General features: G+C 38.7%; 1 protein-coding gene across 3 annotated transcripts; it reads left to right on the top strand.

Moving 5' to 3' along the window:
• The first annotated feature begins 4,219 nt into the window (after window positions 1–4,219).
• Window positions 4,220–21,120, top strand: LOC133653575 (oocyte zinc finger protein XlCOF19-like). Of its 3 annotated transcripts, none has more exons than XM_062052999.1 (3): window positions 4,220–4,922; window positions 5,588–6,117; window positions 18,960–21,120. In XM_062052999.1, the coding sequence occupies exon 3, from the start codon at window positions 19,010–19,012 to the stop codon at window positions 20,006–20,008; it is 999 nt and encodes a 332-aa protein (XP_061908983.1). In that variant the 5' UTR covers window positions 4,220–4,922; window positions 5,588–6,117; window positions 18,960–19,009; the 3' UTR covers window positions 20,009–21,120. The 3 variants fall into 3 exon arrangements, with proteins under 3 accessions (XP_061908983.1, XP_061908982.1, XP_061908984.1); XM_062052998.1 differs by having other exon boundaries at window positions 4,222–4,922; window positions 5,588–6,121; XM_062053000.1 differs by lacking the exons at window positions 4,220–4,922; window positions 5,588–6,117 and adding an exon at window positions 15,271–15,322.
• Window positions 21,121–21,306: the final 186 nt, after the last annotated feature.

Genomic DNA, 21,306 nt, shown 5'->3' with positions numbered 1-21,306 from the left:
GAAACAAGTAACCAGCTCTTCCCCCCACCCCCGGTACAACTATTTCAACATTCTGAAAATAAAAGTAAACTTGTCCATTTTACAGTTTCAAAACAAAGACATACAACTTATTTTCGTAAAAATATTCCAATTTTTAACAATGTATTGAAATAACAAATATTACACTCATGATATTATTTTTGTCTTTGATGCTAATCGTTCGTATTTTAGAATGTGGGAGGTTTTCATGTTCTTTTTAAATTTCCTTTGCCATTATATATATATATATAAAATTATTTTTTATTTATTTATTTGTTAATTTGTATATATATATATATTTAATTGCTTGTCTGCTTGTGATCCTCCACAGTGGTCTCCATCAGCTTCTGTCGTCATGTGTTGAGTTGAGCTGCTGCTTGGAGGCTCTGCCTCTCTCTTCTCCTCACTCTCACCTTTGACCTCATCATCTTCACTCTTCACACTGATGAGGTGTCTCTTGTCTTCCTCAATGAAGTGGGGGGACAACCGCTGTTTTTCTTCATCTTTAAAGTGGGGGGACTGTGGCTCCTGTTCTTTCACGTGGAGGTGCTGTGACCTCTTCTGCTCCAATAAAGTACTATCTATCTATCCAGAGGACCCCCCCCCCCTGCTGCTCAGGTGGACGATATTTTTCACAGACGTCTGCAGGACACAAGAAGACAAACACAGGCTGGGATCAAAATAGATAAGATTTTACCAATTCAGATTTCATTTTCGATTCTGCTTTTACGATTTGGTTATTTGTGGACTCACTTTTGCTTTCACATTCTGTAAAAAGGAGAAGAAACAGGTCGTTTAGCATCAACTTTGAGAAGTAACATGAGCGTACAAAGCCAACAGTGAGGTCTTAAGAGGCACAGATTTTACGGGTCCCCCATGAGGTGCCAGAGGGCCCTAAGGTCAATATTCTGCTTTGAAAATATCTTTCAAATAAAAATATTTTTGGCAAGAAATTAACAAAATACTACACGTTATTTTGTGGCAATTACAAAATAATGTCCAGTATAATTCTCAGGGCATTCAATCAATCACAACTGGACTGTTAAACTGAACATATATACATAAATATAAGGTATATATATATATATATATATATATATATATATATATATATATATATATATATATATATATATATATATATATATATATATATATATATATATATAAATACCCCGCCTTCCACCCGATTGCTCCAGCACCCCCCCGCGACTCCGAAAGGGATAAGCGGTAGAAAATGGATGGATGGATGGATATATATACATATACACATGCATATATACAGTCGTGATCAAAAGTTTACATACACTTGTAAAGAACATAATGTCATGGCTGTCTTGAGTTTCCAATCATTTGAACAACTCATATTTTTTTGTGAAAGAGTGATTGGAGCACATACTTGTTGGTCACTAAAAACATTCATGAAGTTTGCTTCTTTTATGAATTTATTATGGGTCTACTGAAAATGTGACCAAATGTGCTGGGTCAAAAGTATACATACAGCAATGTTAATATTTGGTTACATGTCCCTTGGCAAGTTTCACTGCAATAAGGTGCTTTTGGTAGCCATCCACAACTGGTTGCATTTTTGACCACTCCTCTTGACAAAATTGGTGCAGTTCAGCTAAATGTGTTGGTTTTCTGACATAGACTTGTTTCTTCAGCATTGTCCACACGACTTTGGGAAGGCCATTCTAAAACCTTAATTTTAGCCTGATTTAGACATTCCTTGACCACTTTTGACGTGTGTTTGGTGTGGCCAAATTATTTTCTGCATTTGACCCATCACCCTTGATCACCCCCTGGGAGGTGAGGGGAGCAATGAGCAGCAGCGTTGACCGCGCCCGGGAATACTGCCCAAAAAAGCAATTCAAATCTGCTGAAACAGCTACAAAAGCAACATGCTTCCACGAAGCTAGTAAAGAGAGACACAGACTCCGATACCACTTCAGCTCCACTTAAGGATTTTAACGGAGGGACTGCTAGCCAGGACAACATTGATAGAGCCATTGCAGCGTATGTGCTAGAAGACATGCAGGCTATTTCTATAGTGGAGTCACCCGCTTTCAGGCAGCTAATTAGCATGATACCGGCGTGAAACAGCAAATGGCATGGAAAACACGTTCCAAATACCTGGACAGTGAGTACATAAACATGGAAAGCGAGCTAAAGAAAACACTCCAAACTCTGCCTCTGCTCATCATTCATCAATGAAGGTACACACACTCTGTAAATTCTCTTACATACTCTTTCATTCTAGACTTCTAAAGTGTTTGATTATCACATCACTCTAAATGTATAGACTATAAAGTTCACAAACATATAGAGGGATCCTAGTGGGCCAGGCCAATCTTTCCTTTTCTCTAAACTAAAACTGGGGAAATGCGTAGAGTGTTCTGGGCTTCAGTACAGTGTTGATCTCATGAAGACATGATTTTATTTCCGAATTCCTTGAGAGAAAAAAAAATGCCTGGTTAGGCTTTGTGTAAGTCATGTGTGCCTTCCTTAGGTGATGCCAGGTTTACAGCTATATTGTTATTATGCTGTTTGTTACTTATGTATGTTATGTTGCAGCTATTTAAAATAGTTTTGTCAATTTGTTCTGGCCTGAAATAAATTGGCCCTTTGAAACATATCTTTGTCTTTGTGTGTTGGCTTTGTGTAAGTCATGTGTGCCTTCCTTAGGTGATGCCAGGTTTACAGCTATATTGTTATTATGCTGTTTGTTACTTATGTATGTTATGTTGCAGCTATTTAAAATAGTTTTGTCAATTTGTTCTGGCCTGAAATAAATTGGCCCTTTGAAACATATATTTGTCTTTGTGTGTTGTATTTAGACCACATTGCTTAGCAGAGTTCAGTGATGCAAATGCATGTCAAGTTGATCAACACATTGTATTATTCTCCAGTGCAATAAAAGTACTGAAATGAAGGCTAAAAGGGCATTAATGGGAGCCTTAAAAAAAAAAAGAAGAACAAAATAAGTAACTAAATAGTTACTTTTCACAGTAACGCATTACTTTTTGGTGTAAGTAACTGAGTTACTTTTGAAATAAAGTAACTAATAACTGTAACTAGTTACTGGTTTTCAGTAACTAACCCAACACTGCACATACGTACATACCCACTCAGGCACACACACACACACACACTCACACACACACACACACACACACACACACACACACACACGCATCCATATACACCCGTATTTAAAAAAATAATAATTAAAAGAGAAAGAAGAAACAAAAAAATATGTGCATGAATAAAAACAAAAATAATTAAAAATAAATACATAAGAAAATAATAAATACATAAAACATAAAAAAAAGGAAGATTAAAACAGGGGAGAGACTATCGCAGGGCAGCACCGCCGGGGCCCCAACAAGGGGGGAAAACAGCCCCCCCCCAACCCTGCACCAGGGGGGCCTAAAACAGACCCCCACTCAGGGGAAGGAGGAAGCCCAAGGCGATCCGAAGCCAGAGGGGCACGGGCCGGCCCCTGCCCAACAGCGGCAAGCCCCCCATCCCCCCGCTCCACCACCCACGAGAGAGATAGTCCCCCCACCCAACCCAAGGCGACCACCCCCAGCCACACCCGCACCCCAACCCCCGCCCAGGCAACCCCAACCGCTCGACCACCCAAGGATCAGCCCACCAGGCCAGAACCAGGGAACACACCGCACGGCCCACCCGACCCCGCGGCACCCGGCGCCCAAGACCCCCCATCCACGGAGCAAGATTCCTAGGGGTAGAGCCACGTACAGCCCTGGCCCCCATGGGAGTCAGGTCAGGTAATGAATTAGTGGTGCCCAAAGAGATGGGAATTCTGTCAGTTGTTGTTTTGATTCAGCAGACTTTCCATCCACAACTATGTAGTCCAATAAAATGTTTTTGTAAAGGTTTATAGATCAACTATTTTTTCATTTTCAATTCATAAGAATAGTTTTCTTGGCGATGCCTAATGCGTTGATAAGGAGGTATGTCTTGTTTATATCAACATCAGTTGCGGAGAGATCAACCAACAGACAGAGTGAGGGGGGTGGGAATGGGAATCTCTAAGGCTCATGACAGGTCGAGTGTAAGTTGTGACGTAACATTATCAGATAATGAGAATGGACCTTTATTTTGAAGGCGAGTTGCTCCCTCCTCTAGTTTCCGGTAGTAGCCGCGTGGCAGTCAGACGCTCAATAGTTTACACCCGAGACGTATTTACGTGTTTCAGCGCTCCTGTTTGTTGTTTCTTTCCACGAAGTGCCTTGGAAACATTGTCTGTAAGTCCTGCGTCTGTTTTATGAGTGTCACGTAGACGTTGTGTGTGCGTGTAAATGTAGAAATAGTACAGTGCTACGATAGCTTGCTCTCCTGTTTAGCTTGCGGCTACTTAGCATGTAGCTTCTTTGCTCGCTAGCTCACTCCTCTAAGGGAGGGTGAAATGTTTGTGTCTCTCCTCCTCAGTAATAGTATTTAATGTATCTTATCCCGTGTTTTTTGCAATCATTTCAAATGTAAATCTTATTCATGTGTGGCTTTGAATGTTACACGGGCTGTGTACGGCTATTTACATACGTTTATGAGCACTGTTTACATGCTATAGAGGCTTTGCAGCTGACGTCATCATCCACGTGACATTAGCTTGGCGGCCGTCTTGCCGGTCACCAGTTCAGTGCCGGTCAACGACTCACACACGCTTTCTTGTTATATCTGCTGCTATTTGAGCTTGGAAATGTCGGAAACCTGCTGTGCTGGTGGATGTAGCAATAGACGAGGCGATAAACCAAATCTTAGCTTCTATAGATTCCCGGCAAACATCCAAAAACGCGATAAATGGACCGCGGCGATTTGTCGTGAACGATGGAAACCTACGATGTACACAAGGATATGCAATGAACACTTCATATCAGGTATGTAAACAAACTATTCACCCCTGATTTGTTTCACAAAATGTGAAATAATACAATATGGGATGATACAAATATGATTGTTGAAAATGCTGGGTGCATTTTTAGAAAGGCAGCAAGAGCAGCAAGGCAGGGAATGGAATGATTTCTTCAGTTCACCCCCTCGCCTCTGTCTGTGTGATGCTAGTTACCGTTTTTATTTTTTCATGATGCCTAATCTGGTTGGCTTGAAAACTTTATCAATGTAAATGTTGAGCTTCATATTGGAATTGAACAATTCATTCTCATGAGTGAATGCATTAGGAAATTTAAAAAAAATGATGATGGACCTTGTGAAACAATTTTTTTCTAATGAAGCATTTTTGAACAAGAGGCTTTTTGTTACTTCATTTGGCACAAGGTAAAATCTACATTGGTAAAGTTTTCAAGCCATTGGCACAAGGTTAAACATTTTATTGGTAAAGTTTTCAAGCCAATCAGAAAAAAATAAAAACGGTAGCAACTTAAACAGACAGGTATCTGAATGATTTCACTCTATTCAGTTTTTTAATATGTCAAGTTATGAAATGCCATTACAAAACAAATTGAACTGGGTATATTCCCATCAACAACGTGCTTAATTACTTATGGCAGTCATTATGAATAATGTGATTGTTTAATTGTTTCAGGTGCAAAAAGCGAAGATCCACTATCCCCAGACTATAAGCCAAGTATATTTGAGCATACCCAGTCACCTCACAAACGAAAACTCAAATGTTCAATGGAGATCTTTGAGAGAAGACAAAATCTCAAGCAGCGTAAGAGAGACCGCGAGAGGGCATTGGCAGCAGCAGCAGCAGCAGCAGCACTTGTCAATATTTCCCATTCTGTCCCTTGTGAAAATGATCAACTACCCGCTGGTGAAGATGTGGTGCACGCTGAGATTCGAAAAGAAGGCATGGTGACTACTGCCACACAGACGGATATCACTGGGGAAGCAATTGATTCCCTCACTGCAGAGTGTAATAATCTGCGTGCAGAACTTGATGAACTGAAGGACAGTTTGAAACGCTGTACATGGAGGCGAGTTGCTCCCTCCTCTAGTTTCCGGTAGTAGCCGCGTGGCAGTCAGACGCTCAATAGTTTACACCCGAGACGTATTTACGTGTTTCAGCGCTCCTGTTTGTTGTTTCTTTCCACGAAGTGCCTTGGAAACATTGTCTGTAAGTCCTGCGTCTGTTTTATGAGTGTCACGTAGACGTTGTGTGTGCGTGTAAATGTAGAAATAGTACAGTGCTACGATAGCTTGCTCTCCTGTTTAGCTTGCGGCTACTTAGCATGTAGCTTCTTCAAGGGTAATGATGACAAAGTAACGTTTTTGACTGGTCTGCCATCATACATGATTATGATGACAACTTTTAATTTCATTGCACCTCATCTCAGTCAAAATATGAAGTTGAGTCCTTTTAGTCAATTTCTTGTGACATTACTCAGACTGAGGCTGAATCTGTGCCTTCAGTACTTGGCTTACACATATGATGTTTCCACTGCTAGTATTTCCAGGAGTTTCAGAAATGTCATCCATGTCATGCATAGTATACTGGTTCCAACCCTAGTGGTTTGGCCTGAGCGTGAGCAGCTTAGACTGAGTTTACCAATGTCCTTTCGTTCTAAATTCAGCAAGTGTGCATGCGTCATTGATTGTTTCGAGATATTCATCGAGCGGCCGAGTGATCTGAAAGCCAGGGCCCAAACTTATTCAAACTACGAGTCTCACAATACAATGAAATATCTGATTGGCAGTAGTGCAGAAATCAAACTGAATCTGTACGAACACGTAGGAACGAGCTGACCGGCAAGATGGCGGCGTAACACAAAGTCACGTGATAAAACCACGTGACTGCAAAGCCTCTATAGGTGAGGGCCGACATCCGGGCAACTGAGCTACATACGGGTTCTTCGAGCCATAGCAACCAGACTGGCGTTAAAAACAAACCGTTGCCATTACTCTTTAACCTGTCGACCTACGCTGGTTAAACCCGTCATTCTGCCTCCAAAATGCCGAAAAACTGTGTTGTTTTCTTTGTTGTACTTAAACAATACATGTAGCCCACAACTGGAAACAGGGAAAACAAAGGTTGTATTTTGTTCTGCCAAAGCGTGATAAAAGCCCACAGAGACGAGACAAATGGCTCGCAGCTTTACACCGGAAAAATGAGGACGGTTCTCACTGGAGTCCCCCAAAGTCCCGGGTCGTGTGTTCGGATCACTTCGTTTCTGGTAAATATAAGGAACAAAAATCCACCTTCTTAACCACAACTTGGCTATATTGTCCGTGCTAATGTTGTACTTGTTGAATTTGTACCTTATAACGTTCGACAGCTGAAGTTGTTGTTGTACAAAAATAACATGCGGTATATACTGTATAGCAGAGGTGGGACCAAGTCATTGCTTTGCAAGTCACAAGTAAGTGTCTCAAGTCTTTGCCCTCAAGTCTCGAGTCAAGTCCCGAGTCAAGACAGGCAAGTCCCGAGTCAAGTCCAAAGTCAAGACTGGAAAGTCTCAAGTCAAGTCACAAGTCCTGCATTTTGAGTTTCGAGTCCTTTCAAGTCCTTTTGACCACAGACTAATATTTTTACACAGATTGTGTATGCTTTTAAACTGCTGTATTTATTTATTAAAACAAGTGCATTTGAAATGGCAGGAAAGAAAATAGTACTGACATTGCAATTCATAATAGCACTATTAACCAGTCATTTTAATAGTTTAAACAATTTTAAACATTTAACTCATTCCTTTACAGAATAAACACATTTGCAAAAACAAGTGCAACTGTACTTATTTGTACAAAAGTGTTAACATTGTATTTCCATGGCATATTGCATTGTAACTAGTTCCACAGCAGTTTCTATTCTGTTCTTACCTTATCTCATTGATCTCATCTCATACTGTATGTGTGTTGATGTGTGCGTACACATGAAAAACATAACAAATACATGAACATAACAATGAACAGAGTTGTACTTTTTACATGTCAGGGCCCTATGCAATATGTACACATATTCTTAATATAGTATATATTTTAACTGACCTTTATTTGACTATGTTTGTCTTTTTGTAGGTGGCTAAAATACGCGGTGCTGCTGACCGCCGTCTAACGTTATGTTACTGTGTGTGATACATTGACTAACGTAACGTTAGGTGTAGGTACCTCATGCAACCCTGCTTAAAAAATCACTTGACAAAAAGTATGAATAAGGTAGCAAACTGCAGTGGACGCAACATATTGCCGTGTTTGAAATGACGTTATAACCATAAACATCTTATAAGTAGACGCAATATTGGTTGCTGTGACGCGAGCAATTTGCATCTTAAAGTGGTGATGAGGAGCCGGCGAGCAGCCTAAACTGACAGTTGACAGGTAGAAAACAAAGATGCCGGGCTGGTGTTCAGCGTTTTCCTGCTCAAATGAGCGGACTGTTGAAAATAGGAATCGGGGGATTACTTTTCACAAGTAAGATTTAACATTAATGTACTATTGGTTGTATTTTATGAAAATAACATTACCACAGAGTTGAGAAGGAGCAAAGATCTTCAATATTTGTATATGAAAATCACAAATAAATCTTCTGGGGGAGGATGACGCCCCTACAGGGGTTTGGTTTACAAACTTTCTGCCCCACCTAAAACAAAATTCACCAGCCGCCATTGATTATAATGCATTCTCATTTTAGGCAAAATATAAGACAATACTTTCTTAACAGTATAATTGTAACCAGGAATAAGTCTTCAAGTAACAATATTCAAATACTAACATTGTTGGGTAAAACAGAATTTGGTTTTATTCTGAATCCAGTGAAACAGATTGGTGGTTTTAGCTGATATAAAGACTTTCAGATGTTTATATATGTTTAAGTATTTGGCAGACGCTTTTATCCAAAGCGACATACATAAAAAATACATATATAGTAATCACTGTAAACATGATCATTTAAGGGAAGAATGTAATACAAAATATCAATACAAAGTGTCACGACAGAATAAACTCTCTGCTGCTGCAGCAACAGAGATACGGTCTATAAGATATATAGATATCTAATGTATTCATACATTGTTTATGTAGCATGTATATATAACGTAATCATATTGTTTCTTCAATTTAAAAATAGCTGACCGTTTTTTCCCCCATCTCTGGGATTATATTCCCAGTTTTAATCTCGGACGTCTGGTCACTTATAGCGTATAAGAATATTCTATTACTGTTTAGCAACCTATGAATAATAAAACATGTGTCCGTTATCATAGCTACACGTATGACACAAAAGCGCGTGAAAATGAGTGGTATTCAGTGAGGTAAAATGAATTAAATGCGTTGACAGTTCATTGCTCCTGCCAAATGAATTGCACTGAGTGGAGCGGATCACCACTCCAAGATGGCGGCCCCGCGTCTCGTCTGCGCCAGTAGGCAGTAGCGCTCGATGCTGTGTACCCTTATAAGATGTCTATGGTTATGACGTTAGCAGTGAGTTTACAGCCTCACTGATTTAACTACACAGCAAATAAAAGTCATGTTACTTAGCCAATAAACGTTATCTTACATTCAAAACTTACCCTTCTTTGTGCAACTTCAAATGTCGAACGAAGTTGGAAGTTGTTGCGTCTCCGTCTGTAATATTCGAACTGCGTGATTTGCATACGGCAATTCGTTGACCAAGTCGTAGTTTTTATATCCGAACGAAACCAACTTTGGTATAAATCTTTCTCACTGGCGCGTTGTTTGACAACTCTTGTTCATTGGTTGTCCTGCAATTTGATTGGATCAATGCTGTGTGATGAAAACAATGTAGATTTAATTTGATTGGCTGTTGTACTGAGAGCACACACGCTGACACGCAGCACACACGCTGATAGACAGACACGTACAAAATGAAAGATACGGAGCGCTCCCAAATAACTTTTTAAGCTTTAGGTTTTGGGGAAAGTAGCAAGTCATGTCAAGTCAAAAGGCTCAAGTCCAAGTGAAGTCACAAGTCATTGATGTTAAAGTCTAAGTCGAGTTGCAAGTCTCTTTACATTTTGTCAAGTCGAGTCTAAAGTCATCAAATTCATGACTCGAGACTCGAGTCCAAGTCATGTGACTCGAGTCCACACCTCTGCTATATAGTCTATAGCCTAGCTAGCTATTTTCGAAAACCGGTTTCGTTTAAATTTGCACTTAACAGTTGGGTTTTTAAAAAACAATAAACCCTATAATTTTCATGTTGCCATTTAATCAACTTTTCAAGACAGTTGCAAAATGCTGTCTGCAAGACTTCAATACAAAGACATATATTTTGTACATGATTCTCCTGCTGTACTGCACCTTCATAAGGCTACAACTTACAAGGACCAGGCTACTAGGGGTCAGTCTGCTTTCTTTTGGGTTTTTTTGCCGGACATTCCAGTATTATTTACCCGTAATATTGGTATTACTTTCCTTATTAGGTTATTTTGCCACCTCCCCCTTCTCTGTTTAAACTCTTCTTTGTTGTACTTAAACAATACATGTAGCCCTCAAATCTCTCAATATTTTATACACTAACACTTGATCTTGTTGTTGATAACTTCCGCGTCTCATTCTTAGTAGCGCGCAGGCTAAGCTAACTAGCAAGCTAAGCTAACTAGAAAGCTAAGCTAACTAGCAAGCTAAGCTAAGCCTGAGAAGCTTTAAAGTTCACTGAGACGAGTCTGACGCTAATAAGACATTTTCGTTTTTTCACACGATATGCGAATAAGTAAAAATGCGTAAATGAATGATTTAACGCCGACTTCCAGGCCACAACGCTCATTAAATGCTTTTTCTGTCAATGCTGTGTTCGCTGTGAGCTGGTTTGTTTTCAACGAATTCCCGGTTGCTAGGGGATTGGTAGGCGGAAGTGACGTAGGTCCACCCTCACCTATTGTATGGGCTGTGTGTGTATGTGTGAAAAGATGTTATGCAGCAGACATGTATGGAAATGTAATTACTTGGAAGTGTTTATTTGATATATATTTTGTGTCTATACAGTTTTACAAAACGAAACAAAAACAAGGAAAAGAGAAAAAAAGAAATAAATGACCAATTAGACAAGAGCAAAGGAAGGAAAAGTGTATTCTCTGTGAAAAACCACTAAAGCTTCTTAAAGATAAAAGGCCTGTACTCCTTCTTCCTGTTCCTTGGGATTTTCATGTTACCTATCTGTCAACTTTTTTACATCACAGACACAGACATGTAGGACGGAATATAAGTAGTTATCTATCTTATTAGCTGAGCAGTGTACATAAATGTTAGTCAGCTAAACCCATTTTATACATTCTTAGACCGGTGTAATGTATTCTGTAAAGTATTTCGAGCTGAATCAGCCGTAAATTTGGAGTCTTAATCAAACGAGAAGTATTTAGGCACATTTGTTTCCAGCATTATGGGTAACAGCTTGTGGATACATCTGAGTACCATTTGGAAGTTGGGATACCTATTGTGTTATCTATTCTTGATAATAAAGCATATCATTTGGATAAAGCTTTAAGGGCAGATATTTTTAAGAATTTAACGGTTGTGGGATTACTTTCCCATGTTGTTTTGTTGAATCTTGTGCTGATTACCAACTTGGTTTTAAGGCTGAAACGACGCGTCGACGTAGTCGACGTCATCGGTTATGTAAATACGTCGACGCCGTTTTTGTGCGTCGACGCGTCGCATAATTACGTCACACTACCGTCATGGCGGAGCGCAAAGCAGACTGTGCGAGTGAGGGGAAAAACGCACGCCAAAAGTCTTCAAAAGTGTGGGAGTATTTCAATACACAGCCTAATAATGTTGTTGTATGCACAGTGTCGAGCGTAAATGGCCTATCATAGCAGCACAACGGCTATGAACGAACATTTGAAAAGAAAACCATCAACCATCAACTTGTCAATCGTCCGCGTTAGCATACGTTGTCATCATTACACAAAAACATGAATGTGTCATTTGTATCTGCTAGGGGTGTAACGTTATGTGTTTTGTATTGAACCGTTTCGGTACGGGGCTTTCGGTTCGGTACGGGGGTGTACCGAACGAGTTTCTAAGCTAAAGCTAACTTTAGCTGCTAAAGTCTTAACAAGTTGCTTTGCTCCTTCTGCGGCTGCCTCTGTCTCAGCACGCAGCATTGTCCCACCCACACAACCATCTGATTGGTACACACGCAGCATTGTCCCACCCACACAACCATCTGATTGGTACACACGAAGCATTATCAGCCAATCAGCAGTGCGTATTCAGAGCGCATGTAGTCAGCGCTTCAGCGTGGAGCAGATAGGTGTTTAGCAGGTGAGCATCAGGCAGCGGACTCTCCCCAAATGATAATAAACACCTCCCAGTCAACTACTAGTAACATCACTATGAGCCCGTTGACCTACTAGAAACTTAAACTGCAGCTCAGCTCACTCGCAGTCCTGGCTTGAGGTGAAGGCTAATTAGCTCTCAGTTCCAGCCACATCGACCCCTTCTGAGCACCTATTTTCAGCTGCTGGGAATATTGTAAACAAGAAAAGAAGCAAAGCAAGTAGACATGCTAACCTTTCTTCATTACAACTGTTAGTCACTCACTGGAATGAGTAGAATTGGTTATTGTGTACTGTGTTGGACTGGATGTTTATTTTGCACATTTTAAAAGCAATACTTAACGTTTACAGTGCTCCAGAATATTTAGATTGGCACTTTTTTGTATTGATGTTTATCTTTATTTTTGCACATTTTAGCAAATAAGCAATACTTTCACTTTTGTTGAAATGTTTACAGTGTTACAGAATATTTCGTTTTGCACTTTTTTGTATTGGATGTTTATCTTTATTTTTGCACATTTTAAAGCAAAATAAGCAATACTTTTACTTTTGAAATGCTTAAGATTTGCACTGGATGTTTACTTTTATATTTGCACATTAAAAAGCAAATAAGCTACTTTTAATTTTGTTAAATGTTAAAAGTTTTAAATGTTTACATTGTTACAGAATATTTTGTTATGTTGTTGTCAATGTTGACTGAGTGGCCATACTTTTTTTTTTTGTAAATAAAAGCCATGCCTTTTGAAAAAACTGGCCTACTTTTATTTTTTCATCTTCATTTTAAATAAAATAAAATAAAAAATAATCGGTAAAAGGAAAAATAATCTATAGATGAATCGAAAAAATAATCTATAGATTAACCGATTAATCTAACAAATAATCTATAGATTAATCGATAGAAAAATAATCGTTAGCTGCAGCCTTACTTGGTTTGTATATATTCTAGGAATTTGTTAGGATTCATTGCATATTGTGTTATTAAACCTTTAAAAGAGATAAAACTGTTTCCATTGATGATATCTCCAAGGCATCTGACTCCCTTATCATACCATGTTGGAAAGTTCAATGGTTTCTTGTTAAACTGAAAATCAGGATTATTCCAAATAGGTGTCAATTTTAAGATTGGGGAGTAATTCAAGCGATTCAGATCTGACAATGTGGAGGAAATATTGATATATTTAATGTTCCCTTTGTGCAGTGGAATCAATGAGGTGCTCTGAAAGTCCAAATTAATAGGTAACATATTAGATTTGGACCAGTTGATGGACTAATCTGAAATATAACTGAATTTATCAATGAGTGAGATTGTCTCGAAGATAAGAATGTGGATTTTGTAGGAAAAGTAATACATCATCAGCATAAAGGCTTATTTATGATGAACGGTTGCAGTGTGGATGCCTTTAATATTTTCATGCTGTCAAATTGCGGTTGCAAGAGGTTCAATGAATATAGCAAACAGTGACGAAGAAAGTGGACAACCTTGCCTAGTGCCCCTCATAAAATGAAACCTTGAAGAGATTTGTCTGTTCGTTCTAACTGAAGCTGTAGGGAAACTACAGTATTTACAACCTTGATCCATGCTATAAATGAGTCTCCAAATCCAAACTTCCGCAGAATAGCTAGAAGAAAATTCCAACTCACTCTATCAAACGCCTTTTCAGCATATAATGAAACAACAGCGTTTTTTAAATCATAAATAACAGAATAGTCTATTAGATTGAGTAGACGATCGAAGCACTCTTCAATGTAGCCTCCGAGCGCCACCAGATTTTGATATTTTAAGGTTTGCTTTTTTTTTGCCTTAGTTTATTTTGGCGGATGTCTGAATGAATCAGAATAGTTTGACAGGCTCGTGATCCGCTTGACTGTTTTTTTCCCGCGTCACGTACGCTCTCACAAGACTACAGCATTACTGACGCCTCCTCCTAACAGCCTACTGACCTACTGCCCCTCACAAACATTTCATCTTTGACCCGACTCTCTCGTTTGAGTCACACATTAAGAGTGATACTAAAACAGCCTTCTTTCATCTCCGTAATATCGCTAAAATTCGACCCATTTTGTCCACCAGCGACGCTGAGATCATTATTCGTGCATCTGTTACGTCTCGTCTTGATTACTGTAACGTATTATTTTCAGGTCTCCCTATGTCTAGCATTAAAATACTACAGTTGGTACAGAATGCGGCTGCAACGACATCCTGTGTTTTTGTCTGATTATAATTGTGATCAAAAATGTAATCATCCAATGATTTTGAGAAGATGAAGTATCAGTATCAGCATTGGTATGACTAATACTGCCCCTGTAACTACTTTGTATTTGGTCCATACCGACATTTTTAGTATCACCCACAAATATTGCAAAGTATCAAACAGGAGAATACGTGCTTAGTCCATTTTAACTGAAGTGTAGATAGACCCATGTTACAACAGGAAGTTTTATCGAGACAGAGCCATTAACAGTAAATTAGCAAGTAGATTAATAATAGTTTTGAGAAAATAATACTGCAAATGATGTAATATTGTATTGCATAGTTCTAAATTAAACTAAATTAGTAGGCTTTTGTAGCCTGTTTTAAAATGGTTCTGTTAGTAATCTTAAATTAAATAATGGTAACACTTTAGTATGGGAAACATATTCACCATTAATTAGTTGCTTATTAAAGTAACAAAGATTTAAAGGCCTACTGAAACCCACTACTACCGACCACGCAGTCTGATAGTTTATATATTAATGAGGAAATCTTAACATTGCAACACATGCCAATACGGCCGGGTTAACTTATAAAGTGCAATTTTAAACTTCCCAGGAAACTTCCGCTTGAAAACGTTGCGGTATGATGACATATGCGCGTGACGTCACGAGGTCAAGGGAAGTGTTTGGACCCAATTCAAATACCTCTGTTTTCTTCGACAAAATTCCACAGTATTCTGGACATCTGTGTTGGTGAATCTTTTGCAATTTGTTTAAAGTACAATGGAGACTGCAAATAAGAAAGTTGTAGGTGCGATCGGTGGAGCGGCGGACTACACCAACACCAGGAGGTTGTGTTGTGTTTTGAGCAGGATAACAGACGCGCTACCGTGAGTACGCCCGCCGCCGCATCTAAGTTACCTTCTGTTTTTTTAGCTTCGCCAAGCTGAATATTATTAATCGTGTATTTACATGTTCATGGTTTAATAGTATTTTTGATCTTCTGTCTATCCATCCAGTCAGGGTTTTTTTAAATTTAGTTTCTATCTGCATTTGAGACTGATGCTATCACGTTGGCTATGTTGCTAGGTTAGCTTCTATTTTTTTTAGATTCGCAAAGCTGAATATTATTAATCGTGTATTTACATGTTCATGGTTTAATAGTATTTTTGATCTTCTGTCTATCCATCCAGTCAGGGTTTTTTTTTAATTTAGTTTCTATCTGCATTTGAGACTGATGCTATCACGTTGGCTATGTTGCTAGGTTAGCTTCTATTTTTTTAGCTTCGCAAAGCTGAATATTATTAATCGTGTATTTACATGTTCATGGTTTAATAGTATTTTTTATCTTCTGTCTATCCATCCAGTCAGGGTTTTTTTTAATTTAGTTTTTATCTGCATTTGAGACTGATGCTATCACGTTGGCTACGTAGCTAGGTTAGCTTCTATTTTTTTTAGCTTTGCAAAGCTGAATATTATTAATCGTGTATTTACATGTTCAGTCACTGTGAATGTTAATTTTGCGTTCTCGACTCTCATTTTCAAGAGGATATAGTATCTGAGGTGGTTTAAAATACAAATCTGTAAAAAAAATAAAAAATAAAATAAAATAAAATAAAATACAAATCTGTGATCTACAATAGAAAAAGGAGAGAGTGTGGAATCCAATGAGCCAGCTTGTACCTAAGTTACGGTCAGAGCGAAAAAAGATACGTCCATCACTGCCTCTCAAGTCCTTCACTGTAACGTTCCTCATCTACGAATCTTTCATCCTCGCTCAAATTAATGGGGTAATCGTCACTTTCTCGGTCCGAATCTCTCTCGCTCCATTGTAAACAATGGGGAATTGTGAGGAATACTAGCTCCTGTGACGTCACGCTACTTCCGGTACAGGCAAGGCTTTTTTTTATCAGCGAGCAAAAGTTGCGAACTTTATCGTCGATTTTCTCTACTAAATACTTTCAGCAAAAATATGGCAATATCGCAAAATGATCAAGTATGACACATAGAATGGATCTGTTATTCCCGTTTAAATAAAAAAAAATAATTTCAGTAGGCCTTTAATTTAGAGTTATTTGGACACTAGGGGAACATATAAGGCTGAGGGTTAGAGTTACTAATAAGCAATAATTCTGAGGTAATTGAGGGAAGACTCTTAGTTAATGGTTTACTGGTTGTATAATAAGGCCATGCGGAATAAGGCATTAATAAGTACTTAAGAATGACTAGTTAAGAGCCAATATGTTACTTATTTGCATGTTAATAAGCAACTAATTAAAGGCCTACTGAAACCCACTACTACCGACCACGCAGTCTGATAGTTTATATATCAATGATGAAATCTTAACATTATAACACATGCCAATACGGCCGGGTTAACTTATAAAGTGACATTTTAAATTTGCCGCTAAACTTCCGGTTCGAAACGCCTCTGAGGATGACGTATGCGTGTGACGTAGCCCGGCGAACACGGGTATGCCTTCCACATTGAAGCCGATATGAAAAAGCTCTGTTTTCATTTCATAATTCCACAGTATTCTGGACATCTGTGTTCGTGAATCTGTTTCAATCATGTTCATTGCATTATGGAGAAGGAAGCCAAGCAAGCAAAGAAGAAAGTTGTCGGTGCGAAATGGACGTATTTTTCGAACGTAGTCAGCCACAACAGTACACAGCCGGCGCTTCTTTGTTTACATTCCCGAAAGATGCAGTCAAGATGGAAGAACTCGGATAACAGAGACTCTAACCAGGAGGACTTTTGATTTGGATACACAGACGCCTGTAGAGAACTGGGACAACACAGACTCTTACCAGGATTACTTTGATTTGGATGACAAAGACGCAGACGTGCTACTGTGAGTATGCAGCTTTGGCTTTTTTTTGCGTATGTACGTAACTTTTTTAAAATATATAAGCTTTATGAACCTTGGGTTAGGTGAACGGTCTTTTGGGCTGAGTGATTGTGTGTGTTGATCATGTGTTTGAATTGTATTGGCGTGTTCTATGGAGCTAGGAGCTAGCAGAGGAGCTAGGAGCTAGCATAACACGTACCGTACCGTAAGTGCGCGTCACGTACGTAACTTTTTAAAAATATATAAGCTTTATGAACCTTGGGTTAGGTGAACGGTCTTTTGGGCTGAGTGATTGTGTGTGTTGATCAGGTGTTTGAATTGTATTGGCGTGTTCTATGGAGCTAGGAGCTAGCAGAGGAGCTAGGAGCTAGCATAACAAACACGCAGGTGTTATTATGCAGGATTAATTTGTGGCATATTAAATATAAGCCTGGTTGTGTTGTGGCTAATAGAGTATATATATGTCTTGTGTTTATTTACTGTTGTAGTCATTCCCAGCTGAATATCAGGTACCGTGAGTATGCAGCCTTGGCTGCTAAACATTCGATAACTTGACCGTATGTGCGCGTCACGTACGTAACTTTTTAAAAATATATAAGCTTTATGAACCTTGGGTTAGGTGAACGGTCTTTTGGGCTGAGTGATTGTGTGTGTTGATCAGGTGTTTGAATTGTATTGGCGTGTTCTATGGAGCTAGGAGCTAGCAGAGGAGCTAGGAGCTAGCATAACAAACACGCAGGTGTTTTTATGCAGGATTAATTTGTGGCATATTAAATATAAGCCTGGTTGTGTTGTGGCTAATAGAGTATATATATGTCTTGTGTTTATTTACTGTTGTAGTCATTCCCAGCTGAATATCAGGTCACCCCCGGCTCTCACAGCATCTTCCCTATCTGAATAGCTTCAACTCCCCACTAGTCCTTCACTTGCACTTTACTCATCCACAAATCTTTCATCCTCGCTCAAATTAATGGGGAAATTGTCGCTTTCTCGGTCCGAATCTCTCTCACTTCATGCGGCCATCATTGTAAACAATAGGGAACTTTGCGTATATGTTCAACTGACTACGTCACGCTACTTCCGGTAGGTGCAAGCCTTTTTTTTATCAGATACCAAAAGTTGCAATCTTTATCGTCGTTGTTCTATACTAAATCCTTTCAGCAAAAATATGGCAATATCGCGAAATGATCAAGTATGACACATAGAATAGATCTGCTATCCCCGTTTAAATAAAAAAAATTCATTTCAGTAGGCCTTTAATGGTGAATATGTGTTCCCCATACTAAAGTGTTACCGAAAAAATGTATTGCAAAATCAATTTTAAACCATATCGTCCATTATGTTCAAATGTTTTATGTTCAGACAAATCTTTTTTTTCTTTGTAAGAAAGGTTTTTTTACCTGCTGCCTTCTTAAAGCTTCCGTAGCTTCCTCGTGTGACTTGTCTAAAAACAGCTGACCGGGCCAGGAAAACTTTTAAAATACAGTTTTCCCGCCCCAGCTTATTTTTCTTTTCCTGTGAATAAAAATCAGCGTGTTTGTGTGTCACTGAGATTGCAAGACAATTCATACAATTACTTTTATTTTCTTAAGTGCATTTAAACGTACTGAATGCAAGGTGTGACTGAGCAAAGCTGGACGATTCTAAAACATGCTTGTCTTCTTGTTTCCTGCAGACAACTGTGAAGAACATCCTCTCCCTGAGCAACAGAAGTGGAGCTTCAGGATGGTGAAGGAGGAGCCACAGACCTCCCACATTAAGGAGGAAGACAATGCACAACAGACCCTGCACATTAAGAAGGAAGAGGAGTACCCAATGACCCCCCATTTTAAAGAAGAAGAGGAGTACCCAATGACCCCCCATTTTAAAGTGGAAGAGGGGTACCCAATGACCCCCCATTTTAAAGTGGAAGAGGAGGAACACAGCATCAGTCAGGAGGGAGAGCATCGTGAATGTTTGGAGGAGTTCCCAGTGATTGGTGTGATTGTGAAGAGTGAAGATGATGAGGTCAAAGGTGAAAGTGAGGAGAAGAGAGAGGCGGAGCCTCCAAGCAGCAGCTCAACTCAACACATGACAACAGAAGGTGATGGAGACCACTGTGGAGGATCACAAGCGGACAAGCTCTTAGCTCCACTATCAGATAGTGACGACACAACGTCTCACTCTTCTGACACTGATGATGAAGACTCTAAAGATGATAAGACATGTCACACTGACAACACACGCTTTAAATGTTCTCACTGTGACAAAACTTTTAAATACCGTGGTAATCTGGAAGTACACATGAGAATACACACTGGAGAAAAACCTTTTTCCTGTTCAATCTGCAGTAAATATTTTACTCAAAAGCCACATTTGAAAGTACACATGAGAATACACACTGGAGAAAAACCTTTTCCATGTTCAGAATGTGGTAAATGTTTTGTACAAAATGGTGATCTTAAAGTACACAAGAGAATACACACTAGAGAAAAACTTTTTTCCTGCTCAGAATGTGGTAAAGATTTTGTCCTAAAACACAATTTGAACGTACACTTGAGAACACACACTGGAGAAAAACCATTCGTGTGCTCAATTTGTAGTAAAGGATTCACCCACAGGGCACATTTGACAAGACACACAAGAATACACACTGGTGAAAAACCTTTTATCTGTTCAGTATGTGGTAAAGGTTTCACACATGGTCACAGTTTGAAAAGGCACTCAAGAACACACACTGGATGAAGACATTTTCCATGTTCAGTCTGTTGTAAAGGTTTCATACAAAGTGGTGAGTTGAAAGTATACATAAGAACACACACGGGAGAGAAAGTGTAGAGTTGCAGTGTGTGTGGTGAAAGATTATATTGTAAGTACCAATGTAAGAAACACAAGTGTGCTGGTGAGAACAGCAGTAGCAAATAAAGCCGCAGGATTTGAAATAAACTGTCAAAACGTTGACTAACAATATCAACACATATAACGTGTGACATGATTGCTGTGTGTGTAACACAATCTTGTTAAAATGATTCTAACATTAATAAATTAGATATTTTAAATAAGTTTGTTTTTCAGTCAAGTACATGAAATACTATCTAACAATGTGTACTGTTATTTAAAAATGAAGTTAACGTAAAAGGGAGAGTTAACAGTATAAAATATGTTACATAACAATAGTACATACATTTTCATACACATTCAAAATAGTGTTTTTATACAGTTTTTTAAATAAAGTGTTACATATTTTTATTTGTAATTGTAAGCGTGGCCTTTTATTGTGGGCAACCTAAGGCACACCTGCACAATAATCATGTTGTTGAATTAGTATCTTGATATGCCACACCTGTGAGGTGGGATGGATTATCTTGGCAAAGAACAAATGCTCACTAACACAGATTTGTGAACAATATGTGACAGGAATAGGTATTTTGTGTGTATAGTAAAAGTGTTACATCTTTGAGTTCAACTTGTGAAAAAGGCAGCAAAAACTAAAGTGTTGCGTTCATGTTTTTTTAATATTTTTGTTCAGTGTACATAGTAATCATTGAACAATAAAGCAGCACATTTGTTAATATAAACAAATATCAAATATTATAGTTCCATATAACGTACAAATACAAAGTCTCCGGGACAGAAGCGTATTAGAAAGTATCCAGTAACAAACGTGTCCACATCATTGAACTTGCTTAACACAAGTAATTATTGTGACCACAAGTTGTTGCCAAAAAAACAAAGACTAGTGAATACTTCTTCATTACCTATTTGGGCATTTCTTACTTAAAAGATACATCTCCTGGATGCACTGGGACAGTGGTCCCCAACCACCGATTGGTACCGGGCCGCACAAAAAATAAAAACTTTTTTTTTTTTTTTTAATTAAACCAACATAAAAAGCACAATTTATACATTATATATCAATATAGATCAATACAGTCTGCAGGGATACAGTCCGTAAGCACACATGATTGTATTTCTTTATAAAATAAATAAAAAATACAAATAATAGTAGATGGGGTAAGGTACACCACTGGAGCCCGGGGAAG

Source organism: Entelurus aequoreus, linkage group LG07, assembly GCF_033978785.1.
Source record: "Entelurus aequoreus isolate RoL-2023_Sb linkage group LG07, RoL_Eaeq_v1.1, whole genome shotgun sequence".
NCBI classification, from domain to species: domain Eukaryota; kingdom Metazoa; phylum Chordata; class Actinopteri; order Syngnathiformes; family Syngnathidae; genus Entelurus; species Entelurus aequoreus.
Note: the sequence above shows the minus strand (reverse complement) of the source record. Positions and strands in the feature narration are given on the sequence as shown.